Raw genomic sequence first — 18,521 nt, forward strand, 5'->3', positions numbered from 1 at the left:
TTATTATTTGGTACTAGGGATTTAACCCAGGGATGCTTTACCACTGACATACATCTTCAGCCCTTTTATTTTTTATTTGGACACAGGGTCTAAGTTGCTGAGGGTCTTACTGCTTTGCTGAAGCTTACTGCTTTGCTGATCTGGAACGTGGGATCTTCTTGTCTTAACCTCCTGTGTCACTGGGGTGGTGCACGCATTTTCTTAAACTTAAAATTTCTCCTTAAACTTATTTATAGAAATAATTTAAGTGCCAAAGTATAAAGAAAAATTTCTCCTCAAATAATAGCTACTGTTCAAGTTTTTCTCCAGTCTTCCTTCTTCCTCCTCCTCTTCTTCCTCCTCTATTTTTTACTATCATCATCTTCATTATTATAAAGGGACAGTAAAAGTACTAGGCAGAAAGTTTTTTTTTTTTCCAGTTCCATTATAATCTTATAGGATCACCATGATATTTGCCAACTGTAGTTGACTAAAATGTCCTTTATGTAACACATGACTGTTCGTTAATATCTTTCCTTGAATTTTGCCCTCAGCTATATGAGGACCATAAGGGAGAAGTTATTAAATAGAGATCAGCATTCACAAGGGAAGAGATTGTAATCAGCAGGACCTCAGTCATTTGACCCCAACAGAAGATGTTTTATTTCTTGAGGCACTGCAGTTGGCACACTGTGTTCATTTTGTTGTCCCACTCACTAGAGACTTAAGATTGAATTTATATGTAAATTTATGATTACACAAATGGTATGCCTTTACACCATGTACAAACAGAGAAACTACATGTATCCCATTTGTTTACAATAAAAAAAAAAAAAGATTGAATTTATGCCAAAACTCTTGGGCAGCTCTTTTCTCATTGAGGCATTCAATCTAAAGTTCTTTATGTAGTTGCTATCTTAGATGCAGTTTAAGCATTTCCTTTTACAAAATATCTTTTCAGCTACCTAGTCTTGCAAGCTAGAACTGTCTGATACTCACCATCACAAGGTCGTTTCACATACCTGAGAGAATCCTCTAAGGGAAATAGATTTTGAGGTCTTTGTTTAATTTTCGAGTATTCTCCCTTTTTGTTGTGATCTAAAACCATAACTTGGCATCTTGATTTCTGGGTTTTATGGTATTGGGGAGGAAGTTCATGTATTTTACTATAATCTGCTTAATTTGAGAAAAACTCATTTCCAGGTACAGAGGAATTTGCATTGTTGATAAGACATCCTTCACTACAGCGAGCAGAGTTTATGTTTGGGTTGTATATGCCTTTTTGGTACACAATACCGATGAAATCAATGCTGGATTTAAAGAAAAAAATTTTTATTTTTAAATTTGTGGTACAGGAGATTAAACCTAGGGCTTTGTGCTTGATAGGCCAGTGGTCTTCCACAGATCTATATCACCAGCTCTCTTTAAATCATAATCGTGAGACAGGGTCTCACTAAGTTGCCCAGGCTAGCCTTAAACTTATCAATCTCCTGTCTCAGGCTTCCAAATAGCTGGGATTGCAAGTATGCAACACCACATCTAGCAGTCCATACCATTTTAACATAATGTTAGGAGTATCAGCCCAGAGGGGGCTGCTGGCAGCCTAGGAGCAATACTTCCCCCCCACCTCTTCCTTTTTTGGGTCCGGGAAACCTAATTCTGTGATACATGATACAAAAGGTGAATTCTTCAAAAATTTCAAGCAAAATTTACTTTAAAAGTGGTTAATTATAGCTGGATGTAGTGGTGCACACCTGTAATGGGAGGCTGAGATAGGAGGATCACAAGTTCAAGGCCAAGGTCAGCAATTTAGCAAGGCCCTAAGCAACTCAGAGAGACCCTGTTTCAGAATTAAAAAAGTAAAAAGAGTGCTGGGTGCAGTGGTGCCTGGGAGGCTGAAGCAGGAGGATCACTGAGTTCAAAGCCAGCCTCAGCAAAAGCAAGGCGCTAGGCAACTCAGTGAGACCCTGTCTCTAAATAAGCTACAAAATAGAGCTGGAGATGTGGCTCAGTGGTCTAGTGCCCCTGAGTTCAATCCCCAGTATACTCCCCACAAAGTAAAAATAAAATAAATAAAAAGGGGGAGGGGGCAGGGTTGTGGCTGTGGTAGAGCGCTCACCTAGCATGTGTGAGACCCTGGGTTCAATGCTCAGCACCACATAAAAATAAAATAAAGGCATTGTGTCTATCTACAACTGAAACAAAAATATTATAAAAAATAGATGTAAAACACCCCTAGGTTCAATCCCCAGTACTTAAAATAAATAAATTAATTAATTAATTAATAAAAGTGGTTAATTGTGCTGAGTGCTGTAACATACACCTGTAATCCCAGGGACTCCTAAGGCAGGAGGACCACAAGTTCGAGGCTACCTGGGCAACTTAGACCCTGTCTCAAAATAAAAATAAAAAGGGCTGGGGATGTAATTCAGTGGTGAAATGCCCCTGATTCAATCTCCAGTACAGTACAGTACAGTTCTCCAGTACATGGGGGGAGGGAACATGGAGGGAGAGAAGTAGGTAAGTAGGTTAATTGTGCCAGGTGAGGTGACCCATGCCTGTAATACCAGCAATTTGGGACTTTAAGGCAGGAGGTTCCTGAGTTCTAAGCCAGCCTCAGCAACCTAGTGAAACCCTGTCTCAAAATTTAAAAGGGCTGGGGATGAAGCTCATTGGTAAAGCACTCCTGAGTTCAGTCCCCAGTACCTCACCACCACCCAATAAAAACGGTTAATTGTATGTCCTAGGATTTTTTGTTCCTTCTTGATTTTCTTACTTTTTTAAAATTTATTATTCATTCGTTTTGGTACCAGGCGTCGAACCCCAAGGTACTTAAAAACTGGGCCACATCCCCAGCCTTTTTGATTTTTTATTTTGAGACAGGGTCTTGCTAAGTTGCCGAGGTTGGCTTTGGACTTACGATCCTCTTGTCTTAGCCTCCTGAGTCACTGGGATTATAGATGTGTTCTACCGCACCCCAGTCCTTCATTTTAAAAGTGAGTTAGGGGCTGGGGTTGTGACTCACTGGTAGAGCGCTTGCCTAGCAAGTGTGAGGCACTGGGTTTGATTCTCAGTACTGCATATAAATAAAGATCCACCAACAACTAAATAAATAAATAAATAAGTGAGTTAGGATTACCAGATCACAAGTTTGATTTTGGGTGCCTTTGTAAGACATCTTACAATAAGTTCCAGTACTTGACAAGAAGGCTGAAACTTTACAAATATACCTATATTTTCCACTTATTTGTATGAATAGGTGTTTTCCAGTTTTTATTTTTCCCACTCATGCATCTATGCTGAATGAAATAACATAAATAACATTTTAGCTGTTGGAATGGTTGGTAGCAAATTGTTGCTGCAGATAAAGATGTAGATATATTTTCAACAAACATAATGTTAATTAAATTGCTTATCTGCCTAATCTTGGGCCTGAGCAGCTCATATCTGATGTCCCTGCTATCTTTCCTGAATAAATTGTCTTGTGTTCCATGACCTTGTTTTTTTGTCATTACAGTGTGAGCCACTGCCCTATGTTGTGTTGATGCTGGTCTGCCATGCTAGCCTGTTTACCAGGGCCAGGTGACCTGTCCTTTCAGCTTCTTTCTCACACGCAGATGAACACTGGACTTCAGAAATGTAAGTAAACTGGACCCCCAGGGAAGGATGTGTGATCCTTTGTTTAGTCTCTACAAGTGGGTTATTCCAGAAGGGTTATTCAATATCTGGGGTACATTGATCTTGAATTTTGGCACCTCCAAGGTGTTTTTCAGCAGGAGAGGAGCTGCAAAGGCCCTTACCTGTCAGCAGTGTGAGATAAATTTTGTGATACTACAGTTCCCCAGTTTATGTGATCTAAATTGTTGCTGATAGGTTTCCATTGAGTAACAAAGGTATAAGGTGCTTTATATGATATATACCCTTCAAAAAGGTATTTTAGTTAACCCCCTGAGGAAGTGAATGAAAACTTATAGTCCAGATTATGTACTGTATCTCTGAAGTAAACTATTTACACTGTTGTGTTGTTTTGACTTGTGTACAGTTTTCCATGGAAACAGACAGTTCCCTTTGGCTTTATTGTCTGCCTTCTGAGCCAGTATGATTTCACTTCACAGCAAGTAAAGGAACTCTTGTCCTCTGAAGGGTTGTGAGCTAGCTTTCTCAGCCTCTCTGGGCATTTGCCTGCTTGTATAATTCCCATAAGATTGAGTCTTTGAGAACTGTCTGTTAGATTCCTGTCTTAATTACTTAAATTGGAGCATTATAGTTCATATTTTCCCAGATTCTTGCCTTCTATCCCTGCACTATATAATATGCAAGAAAAGTATTCTATTCCTGGCTCATTACTACATATAGTATCGTCAGGTGCAAAAACAGCTTTGAGTTTGATGTGAACCCTTCCTTCAGAGCACAGAGGGGGATGTCAATGAGGTACTGAGGTTTCCCTTTTATAGAACAGAGTGCTGTAGCACCTTACCTGAATCCTTTATGACAAGAATTAGCAAGTTGGGCGTGGTGGTACATGCCTGTAATCCCAGCAATTAGGGAAGCTAAGGCAGGAGGATTGCAGGTTCAAGACCAGTCTGGGCAACTTAGCAAGGCACTGCCTCATAATAAAAAATAAAAAGGTCTGGGTATATAGCTCAGTGGTAGAGTACCCTGCATTCAATCTCCAGTACCAAACAAATAATAGTTTCTAAACTTTTTCTATAAAGGCCAGCCTGGAGATAGTTTTTGGTTTGTGGACCACACAGTCTCTGATGTATATATTCAGTTCTGCCATTGTAGGGCTAGACAACCATAGATAATATGTAAATAAAGGAATGTATAGTTCTTTTACAAAACACAGAACAGCTGGACTTGGAATGCCAGCTATAGTTTGCCAACCCCTGTTATATGAAATCATCAGAAGTTAAAAGTGATCTAGTTTTGGACCGGGGTATAGATCAGGGGTAGTGCATGTGCCTAGCATGGGTAAAGCCCTGGGTTCAATCCCTAGTACCCCACATATACATAAAAAAGATCTAGCCTTTTGAGGGAGTATAAAAACTCAAAACCTGTTTTGAATTTATCTGTTTTGATTTCAACGTTCTGTGAAAGGACAAAGCTGAAGGTGATAGTTTCCTTCTATAATTCCCAAACACATAAGTTCTCCAGTGCCAGCTTTGATAACTCAGCCTTTCTTTCACTTATCCTAAGTAATTGCTGTAACCACTGAGAGGTATGTCTGTTCTTTTTTGGATACTGGGGATTGAACTCAGGGCCTCTTAACCACTGAGCCACATTCCCAGCCCTATTTTGTATTTTATTTAGAGATAGGGTCTCACTGAGTTGCTTAGAGCCTTGCTAAGATGCTGAGGATTGCTTTGAACTTTCAATCCTCCTGCCTCAGCCTCCTGAGCCACTGGGATTAAAGGCCATCACGCCTGGCTTCTTTTAATGAATGATAATTTAGTGATGAAATTTTGTGTTCCATGGCCATCCAGATCATCATATTAACTTCATTGTGCCTAGTTCTGGGTTTTCTAGGACAATTGGAGAGGAAGTATACTTGATACATGCAATAAGATGACAAAGAGAAAACTCATTTTCTTCTAGATTGCTTAACACTCCAGCAACTTCACTCAGAATTGTTACATCAAGGGAAGGGCCATTTAAGGGAAAAGGCAAATTGGTATTGACTATTTATTTATAGTTTTTGAGAGACTGGGAATTGAACCTAAGGGTGTTTTACCAGTGAGCTATATCCCTGGTTTGTTTTATTTTGAGGTGGACTCTTGCTACATTGCCAAGACTGGCTTTGAACTTGCTCTCTTCCTGCCTCAGCCTCCCAAGTTGCTAGCATTACAGGTATGCACTTCTTGGTGCTGACTTTAGATCTCCTCTCCCTTTTCCTCAAAGCAGCACCCAAATAGCCTCTGAACCACTGTCTTCAACTATGGATTTAAGAATTGAGATATATTGAAGGTATAAATCAATAATAGAGTGTTTGCTAACATGCATGAGACTCTTTGATCCCCAGCAAAACACACACCACACACACACACACACATACACACCCCACACACACACACATTCTTTTATTGTTTCAGGCTGTTATATCCATTATGGAGGATATGAGTTTTGATTTCCTCTAGCCGCCTTGTTACTGTCATTAAACATACTCAACCTTTGCAGAAGTGGCGATTTAATGGTATTTTTAAGCTTACCTGCTTTCTTTTTTTTACCTCCAAAATGTGTACAAAGAAAACCATCCTATAATGTGACTTGTACCTGCTAGCATTTAAACAATTACATTTAAGGTAGGTGGAGACCAGTAAACAAACACTGGTTAGGGCCCAGGCCCATCAGCTGTTGTAACCTTAAAAACAGTTTTGTGGCTTGGACTGGTTGTATTGCTTGGTAGTAGAATGCTTGAGTGCTTCTATAGCATGCTAGAGGCCCCTGAGTTCAATCCACAGCACTAAAAGCAAAAATGTTTTTTGTACTGCTGTTTATCCTTTTTCTGCCCCACATCCTTAGGAGACTGTGAGGGTTTTTTCTTTTTTTTTTCCTCCCTTTTCGGATATTGGGAATTGAATTCAGGGCTTTTTCACACATGCTATGTGAGCAATCTACCAGTGAGCCACATCCCAGCCCTTCAGGCAGGTTTTACAATTACTAGAACCACAGAGATTGGTGAAATAAAATGGTGCACAGTCGTTGATAGCTTAATGTAGTTTATATTTTGGATTTACCTTGGGCTCAGGATTTAACTCGGTGTTAGAGCACTTGCCTACTATGCACAAGGAGCCAGGTTTAATCCCCAGCACTCAAAAAAAAAAAAAAAAAAAAAGGAAAAGAAAAGAAAGGGAAAAAAAGTCATCTGAAGGTTGCAAGGCAGTGGAGGTAGACCAAGTGTCAGGATGTCAGGAGATGTAGTATGTAGTTTCTTGGCCCAGCATGTTAAGTCATGTGGCTGATGTTTTTTCTTTAGGCTTCAGTCCCCATGTGTTCAAAATGATAGGATTGATCCTTCCTCTTTTCTTTTTTTCTTTTCTCCCCTTCCTTTTCTCTGCATGTGTGAGGGCAAAACATTTCCCATCATTTTATGCATGTGTTTATGCAAGGTACTGAGGATTGAACCCAGGATCACTCCTTCACTGAGGTATACTCCCAGCCCTTTAATTTTTATTTTGAGATTGGTCTCACTAAGTTGCCCACACTGGTCTTGAACTTGCGGTCCTCCTGCCTTAGCCTTGTGAGTCACTGGGATTATACGTGGATGCTCTCATGGAACTCTTCTAGATATGCCATAATGTCATTTAAGGAGTCTTCAGCCATTTTGGAACTCTGTACTTTTTCTTCTAAGATGCCAATAAAAATGTGATTTTGAAAGTTTTTCTTCTTTATCCTTGCCAAAGCCTCTGTTCATTTTGCCCCCTCAGGATCCAGGGTGTATAGTAGTGACTTATAAAGTATTCACTGTGAAAATGACTGGAATGGTCAAAAGTCCTTGGTCCTCACTCCCATCCTTTATATGATAACTGACCCTGTTTCATGGCAGAGCCTTGGAGTTCTTAGCACAATGTCCAAGTTACCTTTTACTGCTTTAGATGCCTGTCTGCCACCTATTGGAGGGACGTGGAAATGGACAATTTACCCAATGACTGGATAAATTCATTACTGTTAGAAATAATAGCTAAACATTTGTTGAGTGTTGCCATGTGCCCCGTGCTATGTTTAATGTCTTCATGACAGATTCTTGTTCATTTGTTTGGTTTGGTTTGATTTGGGGGGTGGGGGGTGGTAATTTGGATAGTACCAGGGATTGAACCCAGGGTATCACATATGCTAGGCAGGCACTGAGCACATCCCCAGCCCTTTTTACTTTTTATTTTGAGACAGGATCTTGCTAAGTTGCTTAGGGGCCTCACTAAGTTGCTGAGGCTGGCCTTGAATTTGCAATCTTCCTGTCTCAGCCTCCTAAGCCTCGGGGATTGCAGGCGTACACCACCATACTCAGCTAATTAAAAAAAAAAAAAATTTTTTTATAGATGTTGACAGACCACATTTATTTATATGTAGTACTGAGAATCGAATCCAGTGCCTCACACATGCTAGGCATGTGCTCTACCACCAAGCCACAACCCCAGCCCCCAGGTAACTTTTAAAAAGTTTGAGACAGTGCCTTGCTAAGTTGCTCCGGCTGCTCCTCTTGCCTTAACCTCCCAGGTTACTGTGATGGAAGTACAGATGTGTGCTAACACATCCAGCTCTTTCTTATTTTTATTTTTCTAAGATGAGGGCATACTATGTTGCCCATGTTGGTCTCAAACTCCTGGGTGCTTAAGTAATCCTCCTTCCTCACCCTCCTAAGTAGCTGGAACTGTAGGCATGCACCACTGCACCCAGCCATATATTTTCATTCATTCCTTAGTAATTGCATGTAAGAGACTCTTTTTCCTTCTTTCTTTTTTTCATTTTGGTACTGAGGATTAAACCTAGTGGCACTTTACTACTGAGCTATATTCCCAGTTTTTGGGGTTTTGTTTAAATACAGTCTTGCTAAATTGCTTAGGGCCTCAGTAGATTCCTGAAGCTGCCACTGGGATTACAGGCGTTCACCACCATACCTATCCCTATTTTGTTTTGAGACAGTATCTCACTAAGTGGTTTAGGGCCTTGATAAATTGCTGAGACTGGCTTTGAACTTGGAATCCATTCACTTCAGCCTCCAGAGTCACTGGGATTACTGGTTCTCTTATCTTTCTTTTAGGGATGAACCATAAAGGGTTTGTCATTTGCCTGCATCAGTGACTAGGCCAGAACTTACAATCTGATCAGTCTCAAAAGCCCGTGTTTAAAACACACTTGTCTGTTCCTCTCCATGGCATCCATGTCTTTTGGCCTTCACAATAGAAGTATAAGCAGAGTGATCTCTGTGGGGAAGAATGGACTCAAGATATTTTTCACTCCAGCTCCTGAACAAGACCACAGTGCTTTCTGCCACATTTAACTCAAGGGTCAGGGGTCTCATACTTGAGGTTTCCTTGATCAGTTTGCTTCGTCCTAACTATGGGTAGACTCAGCCAAACCTGCTGTTCTTGAATAACTATTAACAGTTGCAGTTTCTGTTCATACAGTATTTTCTTATTCATTGAGTGTCTTGATATTAGTAGTTCTACAGAGTAGTAAAACAGGCATCATTTCTCTTGATGACTGAGGAATGACTGAGACTCTCTAGGCAGATGATTAAGGACAGTGCTTGAATCTAGATCTCTAATCTTTTTCTAACCATGGATTCCTTATTTGGTATACTGCTTTATAGCTCTATGAAAGATACCATTGGTACCAGGTATTTAACTAAGTTTCTTACAGGACTGTGGTATTCGTGTTGGCTATATAGAGGAATATTTTACAGAAGAAAGGTGCCAACATGCTTGTGTGGAACTGTGATAAAGTTTTGAGAAAGAAGCTGGGTGTGGTTGAATGCTTCGGTAGTCCCAGCTACTCAGAAGACTCAAGTAGGAGTACCACTTGAGAGCAGGAGTTCAAGGGCAGCCTGAGCAACATAGTGAGACCCCATCTCAAAAAAAAAAAAAGGAAAGAAAGAAAAGTCACAGCAGCAAGAAAGCTAAAACATACATGAAGCAGTAAACTCACTTTGAGCCAGACGTAGTAGTGCATGCATGTAATCCCAGCAGTTTGGGAGGCCGAGGCAGGAGGATAACAGATTTGAAGCCAGCTTCAGCAACTTAGCGAGGCTATAAGCAACCTAGTGAGACCCTATCTCTAAATAAAAAATAAAAAGGGCTGGGGATGTTGCTTGGTGGTTAAGCACCCTTGGGTTCAATCTCCAGTACCTGCAAACCCCCCCCCCCCAAAAAAAAAAAAACCCACTAATTATAATAAAAACGTTTTTCTTATATTAATGGAATATCTATTGCATACCCAGCATTTTTCTGTGTATTTTTTTAAAAATTCATGAGAATGTCAATAAAAACCTTTGTGACCTAAGAATTCTACCCTGGTTAAAAGGTAGATGGGGTATGATGTTTAAGCACCCCTGGGTTCAATTCCCTGGTACAAAAGGAAAAGAAAGAATGAAAAAAAAAGAGACTCAGCAGGCTGAAGCAGGAGGATTCCAAGTTTAAGGCCAGCCTGGGCAATTCACTGAGATACTGTCTGAAAATAAAAATGAAAGGGCTGGGGTTGTAGCTTAGTTGGTAGAGCACCCCTGGGTTCAATCATTCCCCCTATATTGAAGGTGAGGGGAAAGAATCTGTAGCCTTGTGTGCACCTTCCCCATCTTTGTTTTTCTTTATTTCTGATTGTTTCATTTGACTGCCCTTTTTACCACTGTCGGCATCAGTGAAGGTAGGGCAAAGAGAACTGATCGATATTGTTAAATATCCTTTCCATACTCCTGAATGAGGCCAAGCTGCCCTCTTTCCTCTCATAGAGAAAACCAACCTGAGAGTTGGTACTGACTTGGAAGAAAGGAACTCTTACTCAAGAAACTACTTATTGTACCTTTGTCCCCTAGTTGCATTTCAAGGAGATAAGCCCACCTACATGTAAATAGTATCAAGAACCCAAAGGGAGACCTGTATTTCGTGTCTGAACTAATACCCAGCAGCTTCTTTCATTCCTCAACTGAGCCCCTCTTGTCCAGCCAGGCAGTGCCTGTACTAATAGTGTCCACTTCAGGTAAGGCACTGTGCTAGGATTATCTTATGATTCTGACCATCAGACTCTTATATTCAGTGACTGACCAGGGCAATTTCTGCTGGAATTCTGGTGCCTTGAGTTTAGGGACTAGTTCTTGGTGATCCCAGACTTGTTTTTTTGTTTTGTTTTGGTTTTGTTTTTGTTTTCTTTTAGTAATATTCTTGTCCAGGAGATTGTAAGAAGGGTCAGAAAATAATCCCTGTGAATGGTGACTGAATCCGATTTAGGGTCAGTGTCTTATAAGAAATGACAGAACTGAAACCCTGCTTTTAGGGTTTTATACTCTGATCAGATAATGCTGCCTTGTGGATAAGAGATTTCTGGGCCTCCCCACCTCCCCCTTCTTCCTGCCCTCAGTTGTCACCATCAGTTGTTGTTGTTTTGTACTATAGGTTGAACCCAGAGGCACTTCCACTGAGTTACATCCCCAACCCTTTTTATTTTTTGAGACAGGGTTTCACTAAGTTGCTGAGGCTGGCCTGGAACTTCTGATCAATCTGTTGATCATCCTATGTCAGCCTCCTTAGCTGCTGGTATTCCAGGCATGTGCCATCAAACATATTTTTGGTACCAGGTATTGAACATAGGGGCACTTAACCACCAAGCCAAATCCCCAGCCCTTTTTTATATTTTATTAGAGGCAGGGTCTCCATGAATTGCTTAGGGCCTCAGCCTCCCAAGTTGCTGGGATTATAGGTGTGTGCCATTGTACCTGGCACATTTATCTTTTAATGACCATCCCCAAAGCAGATATTCACAAACATTTATTTCATTTATGTATGAGTGTCTATTCTGTCCTCAGCAAGTAAATCATGTCCTTAAATATATAAGAATCATCTACTAAATAGTGTCCAGACATTGTGCCAATATTTGAAAGAAGACATTTTCCTTTCTGTATGCTCTTTTTTCACTTAGTACTATCTTTTTGAGCATGAGACCAAATTTCTCTGACCCTCCTAAACTTGAGCTTTCTTTTCCTGCTTTGGAGAGCAGCAGTTTCTAAGCACTTGTTGCCAGCTAACCAGCAATGTCACCAAACATAAGCAGTTGTGCCCTTTTCCATCTAAGACACTCACTAGTTTGCTGTTGTTCCAGTTGATGCCTAGTGACTTGAATGGGGTCTCTCTTGGGCCAAGGCCAGCTGAGGCCACAAACTGGGCATTCAGCACATGAGTCCTTGATCTGTCCTGGCTACCTTCTGCAGGGAGGAAATAGGGAGGGAGTCAACTAGCTGAGCCCAGGCCCACAGCCAAGCACTTTCCTTCTCCTTTGGGCAGTCTGTGTACTTTCTCATTCAGCAAGCATTTATTAAGCACCTTTTATGTATACTCAGGGGAGACCCCTCCTCTGAGAGAGGGAGCACAGAGCAGAGACCCCTTCAGGAGCCAGGCATCCTTAAAGAGCTATTGTTCTGGGAACCTTTTCCTTTTTGGAAGCACTACATCCGCTGGAGCCCCCTGATGGGATGCGCTGGGAGATGGGAACAAAGAGACTGTTAACATTAATGAGGCACATTGAGTGGCTATTTCCGCAGTCTCCAAGTGAAGGCAGGTTTTCCTCTTTTGGAAAGTGACAGTTGCAGTGGACCAAGAACTGGCTATTTTTGGCTCCCAGGACTTAAAGATGCTCTGAATCCTTTCTTCTCATTTCCCTCCCTGCTGCCCTGTCATTTATTATCACCCTCCACATAGCAATAAATAAAGTCTTTTGATCTTCACCCAATAAGGCACAGAGTAAACTGTAAACAAAAGTGAACTTGTGACATGTGGATGAGGAAGAGATGTTGACAGCTTCTTCCTGTACTTCTGAAAAAGAAGCATCCTGTCAGCTGTGCCAGATGGCATGTCTACCCATAGACATGGCACCCCAGCTGCCAAGGAAGGCACAAGAGAAAGTCAATGCCTCACTGGCCACTGCATACTGAAGAGTAGCCACTCTGGGTACCCTTCTTGACCAGAGTATTATAGGAAGGGATTTGAGCATTCCTGACACGCTACTCTGCTTAGAACCTTCAACCCCCACACCAGCTTCGGCTGATAGGAACTTAAGAGTTCCATGTAGGGGAAGAACTCTTAGTTACCTCTGTGAGAATTGATCAGATTCTGGCTCTTCAAGATATAAGTCTTGGAAAGTTGCTTTGCAGTTTTGATCTTTGGTTATTTCATTTATAAAATGGGGACATGATAGTACTTACCTTCTCCAACAATGGTGAGGATCATTGAGATAACCTTTCACTTAGCACAAGGCCTGTCTGGCCCACTGTACAAACATACTAAATGTCAGCAGCGCTTGAGATTGTGAGGGCTGAGGCCGAATCTGCAATGAAGGCTACAGATGACACCTAATCCCCACTCCTATCCCAGAACCTCAACAGGGGAGTCTAGAAGGGCTAGTTGGCTTGGCACTGATGAGCTCCCTCCCTCTTTGCTCTCCTTCCCCTCTCTTTCTCTCTAGGGGACACTACACAGAAAATGAGAACTGCTCACTATCCCACCCCAGCCGAATTGGATGCGTATGCTAAGAAGGTCGCAAACAACCCACTGACTATAAAAATCTTCCCCAACAGTGTGAAGGTTCCCCAGCGGAAACACGTTCGTCGTACTGTGAACGGCCTCGACACATCAGCCCAGCGCTACAGCCCCTACCCGACTCAGGCTGCCACCAAGGCAGGCCTGCTTGCCATTGTCAAAGTGCCAGCCAAAAGCATACTCAAGGACTTTGACGGCACCCGAGCCCGGTTACTCCCTGAGGCCATCATGAACCCCCCAGTGGCACCCTATGCTACTGTGGCACCAAGCACTTTAGCCCATCCCCAGGCCCAGGCTCTGGCCCGCCAGCAGGCCCTGCAGCATGCACAGACCCTAGCCCATGCCCCTTCCCAGACGCTGCAGCACCCTCAGGGTATCCCGCCACCACAGGCGCTGTCTCACCCTCAGAGCCTCCAGCAGCCTCAGGGCCTGGGCCACCCTCAGCCCATGGCCCAAACCCAGGGCTTGGTCCACCCTCAGGCCCTGGCTCACCAGGGTCTCCAGCACCCCTCCAATCCCTTGCTGCATGGAGGCCGGAAGATGCCAGACTCAGATGCCCCCCCGAATGTGACCGTTTCTACCTCAACTATCCCCCTTTCAATGGCGGCCACCCTGCAGCACAGCCAGCCCCCGGACCTGAGCAGCATCGTGCACCAGATCAACCAGTTTTGCCAGACGAGGGCAGGCATCAGCACTACCTCAGTGTGTGAGGGCCAGATCGCCAACCCCAGCCCCATTAGTCGCAGTCTGCTCATCAATGCAAGCACTCGGGTATCAACCCACAGCGTCCCCACACCAATGCCTTCATGTGTGGTCAATCCCATGGAGCACACCCATGCGGCTCCAGCCGCATTGCCTGCCACAGGTCCTGTCAACTTGCCCACAGGCATCTCTCGAGCCCCCACTGGCTACCCTAGCGACCTCAAGCCAGTTTCCTGGAACCAGCACCAGCTGGCCCACCTACAGCAGATGTGCAGCGAGGCTGGTGGGACACCAGCCCCTGGCCTGACAGGCAAGCATGCAGCAGGACGAGAGTTGGCAGGGCCTGGCTTTGTGGGTAAGGCCCCTGCCTACCCGCAGGAACTTTGCCTGGCACAGTCATTCCATCTGAAGCCACCCCTGGAGAAACCAACCCCATCCCCACCAGTCAATGGTCTGGCAGCCCCACTGGCTTACCCCAATGGTCACTACTTCCAACCCCTGTGGAACAACATTCTGCCCACTCCCAATAGCGACAGCTCTGGGTCTCAGGGACCTTGCCATGCCGTCTCCACGGTGGGCAGCCTGCAGGTGCACCCTCGACTGTGCGGCAGCTCCTGGGGCCCACTACCGAGCAGGGACTGGGGGCGGTCCAGTGCAAGCCAGAACAGCTTGATGCAAACAGTGGATTACCTGAGTGGGATTCCAACAGGCCTGCTTCCGAGAACAGAGCCTGGCCATGCTGAGCAAGGCCCACCGAGCCCCTGGCAGCCGAGCCCCTGATCCCACAGATAGTCGAAGTCTTCATATTCAGCACCCGGGATATAGATAGGGAGCCATGGTGCCCTCCTTAAGCACACATCATACATTGCCCTTCTAGGTTTAGTCTTACTTTTAAGTAACTGGATAGTTTTAAAGTTTCACTACTCCAATGTGATCATTCTTAGACATCTAAGGAAGGGAACTTGACAGGATCTAATTAGAAGAAGGGGTCCTCTTAGGCCCCTTGAGCAACTTTCATTTTCATGTTAACAATGTATCCCTAGCCCCAGGATTTATCATCTCCACCCCTTGCCTATCAGTCTCTCTTCGCCTTGGCCATTTCCCACCAAACCTCCTACCATCTTTCCTGAATCTCTGCTTGTTTCCCTTGGGACTGAGGTGTGACTAAGGGAAGGGGCCTTAGGCCCCTAAGCTAGGCCTTTCTCTCTCTTTAGGACTAATAAGCCAGACTTTGCAAGTGCTCTGGAAGCTCAATCCTTACTCACCCAAAGATCTCAAATCAAAAGTGACCCGGGTCTTCATTTCCTCCCCACTCCTTACTCTTACTCAAGGCTTTGTTTTGTGTTTAAATTGCTTCCTGTAACCGCTGCACTTGTCTCTGCCTTTGCCACACTGGACTCAAGGCCATCCTGAAGGTATTTGGCCATAGTCTTGCTACATGGACAGAAAAATCTTTGTATTGACATTGTTTCCTGACTTTGCTTCTGGATCTGGAGAAATTTGGTGGCCATCTGGCATACCCAAGATCCCCTTGTCACTGGTTGCCTCTCTCCTAACTTAACTGTGTCCTTATTTCCTACCTTCTCTCCCCACCTCAGAAAAGCAAAACAAAAAAACTACCTTACTTGAGGAATTAGGTAGGTAAGGGATGATCACATTGGAGTTTGAAATTAAAAACACCAAAAAAAAAAAAAAAAAAAAAGAAAAAAAAGAAAAAAAAACTTAAAATGCATTTGGTTCTCTCTACACTGGCTAAGAATATTGTTCTACACTGTAAGTTTTAAATGTCATGTTTCTGTATGAATGTAGTGTGGGTTTGAGTAGCATTGTGTATGAGTGGCCCCACAGGTACATTCATCCTCCTAATCACCCTCCTTTGCGGCCCCCTCAGTTTAATGAAGAAAGGAGAGAAAAGAAAAAAAACAAACACAAAGCCTTAAGCTCTTTTAATTCTTCCTTAACCAAAGAGCATGGTACTAACCACTGTAGATGGGCTTATATTAGAAACAGTCCCTCCTACCACAGTCCATTCTCAGAGCACCCCATGCTCAACACATCTCATTCCCAAGTGACAATTAGTGGCTAGAAACTTAACGCTTTTCTGTAACTTTAGATTGTTTTGTTGTTAATTTTTGCACCCGTCTTCTGTTAAAGATGCACAGTGGGCTTTAAAAACAACAACAGCAACAACAAAAAATACAAAACAAGCCCTTACCTTTTCTCCTGTCTCTGGGGAATGTGAGCTGATTTAAGATATTGGGTTCTTTTTACTATCCACTGTTCCTTAGCCAGAAATTCTCTAGTGATCTGAAGCGATGTGACTAAAGACCAGTTTCTAAATTATGTGTTGGCAAGTTGCCTTATATTTAAAAAGAAGGAAAAAAAAAAAAAAAAAAAGGAAAAAAACTGCCTGATTGTGTTATGCCAAATGATAGCAACATGAAGTCCTAATTTATTGTTCCCGATTATTTTCCTACTGTCTGTGTACACTGGTACCCCTCTGTACCTGAGTCCTCAGGAGCCCCTGCAGCTTCTGGTGGATGCCTTCTCCCCAGGTGTTGGCCACTGTCTCACCCAGGGCCACCTTCCAGTCCTGCTTTTCTGAGTCAAGTTTAAAGAGCACTGCTGTTCCCCTTATCTCACTTGATTTCCAAATCAGATATTCTTGCTGTAACCCCTTCCCCATGTGCTTCCCCAAAAGGTGAGCTGCCATTGTAGGAAACTGGACCAGACACCAACTTGGGGGCTTTAAGTCAAATAACCTCAAACACCCATTTCTTCCTGTGTAGGGGTGCAAGTCTCTGAAGCTCTCACTCCCACCCCTAGTCTGCATGGAAAATGTACTGTGATTCTCCCATCCCCAACTAACTACCCTTGCCTTTGGTGTGAGATGTTTCCTAGTTCAACCTGAGTCCCCTGCTCCTCTGCCAGCCAACCCCCAACCAGCAATAAAGGTCCAAGCCAGGGCCTCCTATCCATTCATCCCACGCCACCCCCTAGGGAATACCTGGATTTCCCACTCTATATCCACATACTGTAGCATTCATTCTCCATCTCTCACCTCACCTGTGGTGGTTTATGGGTATGATGGGGTTTTTAAGATTATTATAAACCAGTAAAAAGAAAAAACTCACCTTTTGACCTTGTTCTATTCGTTTAATGTGAATGTTTGAGGTGATTTTTTCTTGTATCAGTTTCTACATGTCTCCCTACTTGTGCTGGTGGTACTGGGGTCCTATAATATTTATTCCATTCAAACCCTCTCCATTTAGCCCAGGCCACATGCTGTGGCGACTGGCCTAGGTAGACAGTTGAGTAAACCTTTGTTCAGTAAATCCTTGGGGGCTGAGCTGGCAGCCCTTTGCCTGGGATGGGCTGCTAGGGCCTGTGAAATTTGATGGGTAAGTATGGTTTGCCCAAAGGGTCCTGCCACATTCTCTACAGGGCCATGAGTTGTTAAGAAATGGAGATCTGGTTTGCCCATAAGTGAACCAAAAAAATTTTAGGCCTCCTCCCTCTCCTCTCTGCTTCAGCATTGGAATTTCTGAGGAGCTGACAGAGGTACACACACATAATAGTGCTGTAATCTACAACATGAAGCTCCTTTGGTGAATTAAATTTTCTCATGTTTACTATTAGAGAACTTTACCTCATTTATGTCCAAGGGGGTAAAAACCACTGTGGGATTACAGGCAGTGGTGTAAATGCCAGGCCTTTACAATTTAGCAAGACCCTGTCTCAAAAACTCTGGGAATGTAGCTTAGTGATGAGTGCTTACCTAGCCTGCATCAGATCCTGAGCTCAGTCTCCAGTACGAAAAAAGTGCTTTGCCCCCCTTACTCCTCATGCTACCCTAAGTCCTCATCTTCACATGAGCCTGCAGTCTACCCAGAGTGGTGTGGAGCTAAGCAGTAAGGTAGGTAAGCCCAGTTCTGTGTCTACAGTGATTGTTGGACTGAGAACTTGGAGAGTTCAGCCCACACTATAATGCAAAACCTGGCCCAAGTTCCACAAATAATGACTGGCATTGGAGTGAGAGCCAGGTCTGCCAGGCTGATTGTAGGGGTCAACTGCATGATTGTGGAGGCAGTAGTTTATATGAAATGCCCTTCCTGGAATCATGCAGTGTGTCCTGGCAGCAGGGGACACCCACTTTGATTCAGTCTGTCTAGTTTCTCTTGAGATGCTGGAGGGGTAGTTTCACCTGTTGCCTGGTAGAGGCATTTTCCTCCTGCTATGGTTTTTCCCATACCAGTTCCAGATACACTGTAATAAAGATGGTTTGTTTCATGAAGGGACTACCTCTACTTCCTCAGCTAGGGTGCCAACTCCCAATAGTGTGTGTGAACTGTACCTTTGAAAAGATGACTAGGGGAGAGGGTCCCAGGCTCTGGCTTATTCCTTTCCTGTCACCTGATAAAGGGCCTTTTTTTTTTTTTTAATCTCACCCTCTGTGTGGGGAAAAAAAATAGTCTTTAACTTTTCTTTAGTAGGTAACAGTTTCCAGGCTAGACAAGATGTTCTTTTTAAGGCAGTTTGATTAGTTTATTTAATCATTACAACAAAATCTAGATGTGAGCAGAATTCATCCTACCATAG

The 18,521-nt window shown here is 43.3% G+C and overlaps 1 protein-coding gene across 1 annotated transcript in view; it reads left to right on the forward strand.

Moving 5' to 3' along the window:
- Positions 1 to 16,901, forward strand: part of FAM222B (family with sequence similarity 222 member B) — an 83,376-nt gene extending 66,475 nt beyond the window's left edge. The window contains 7 exon segments of the mRNA XM_079130870.1: positions 3,497 to 3,618; positions 13,147 to 14,471; positions 14,473 to 14,487; positions 14,489 to 14,516; positions 14,519 to 14,572; positions 14,575 to 14,620; positions 14,622 to 16,901. Coding sequence (XP_078986996.1) covers positions 3,537 to 3,618; positions 13,147 to 14,471; positions 14,473 to 14,487; positions 14,489 to 14,516; positions 14,519 to 14,572; positions 14,575 to 14,620; positions 14,622 to 14,751 — 1,680 coding nt within the window. The 5' untranslated portion in view covers positions 3,497 to 3,536 and the 3' untranslated portion in view covers positions 14,752 to 16,901.
- Positions 16,902 to 18,521: the final 1,620 nt, after the last annotated feature.

This window comes from Sciurus vulgaris (assembly GCF_902686455.1).
Source record: "Sciurus vulgaris genome assembly, chromosome: 3".
NCBI lineage: Eukaryota > Metazoa > Chordata > Mammalia > Rodentia > Sciuridae > Sciurus > Sciurus vulgaris.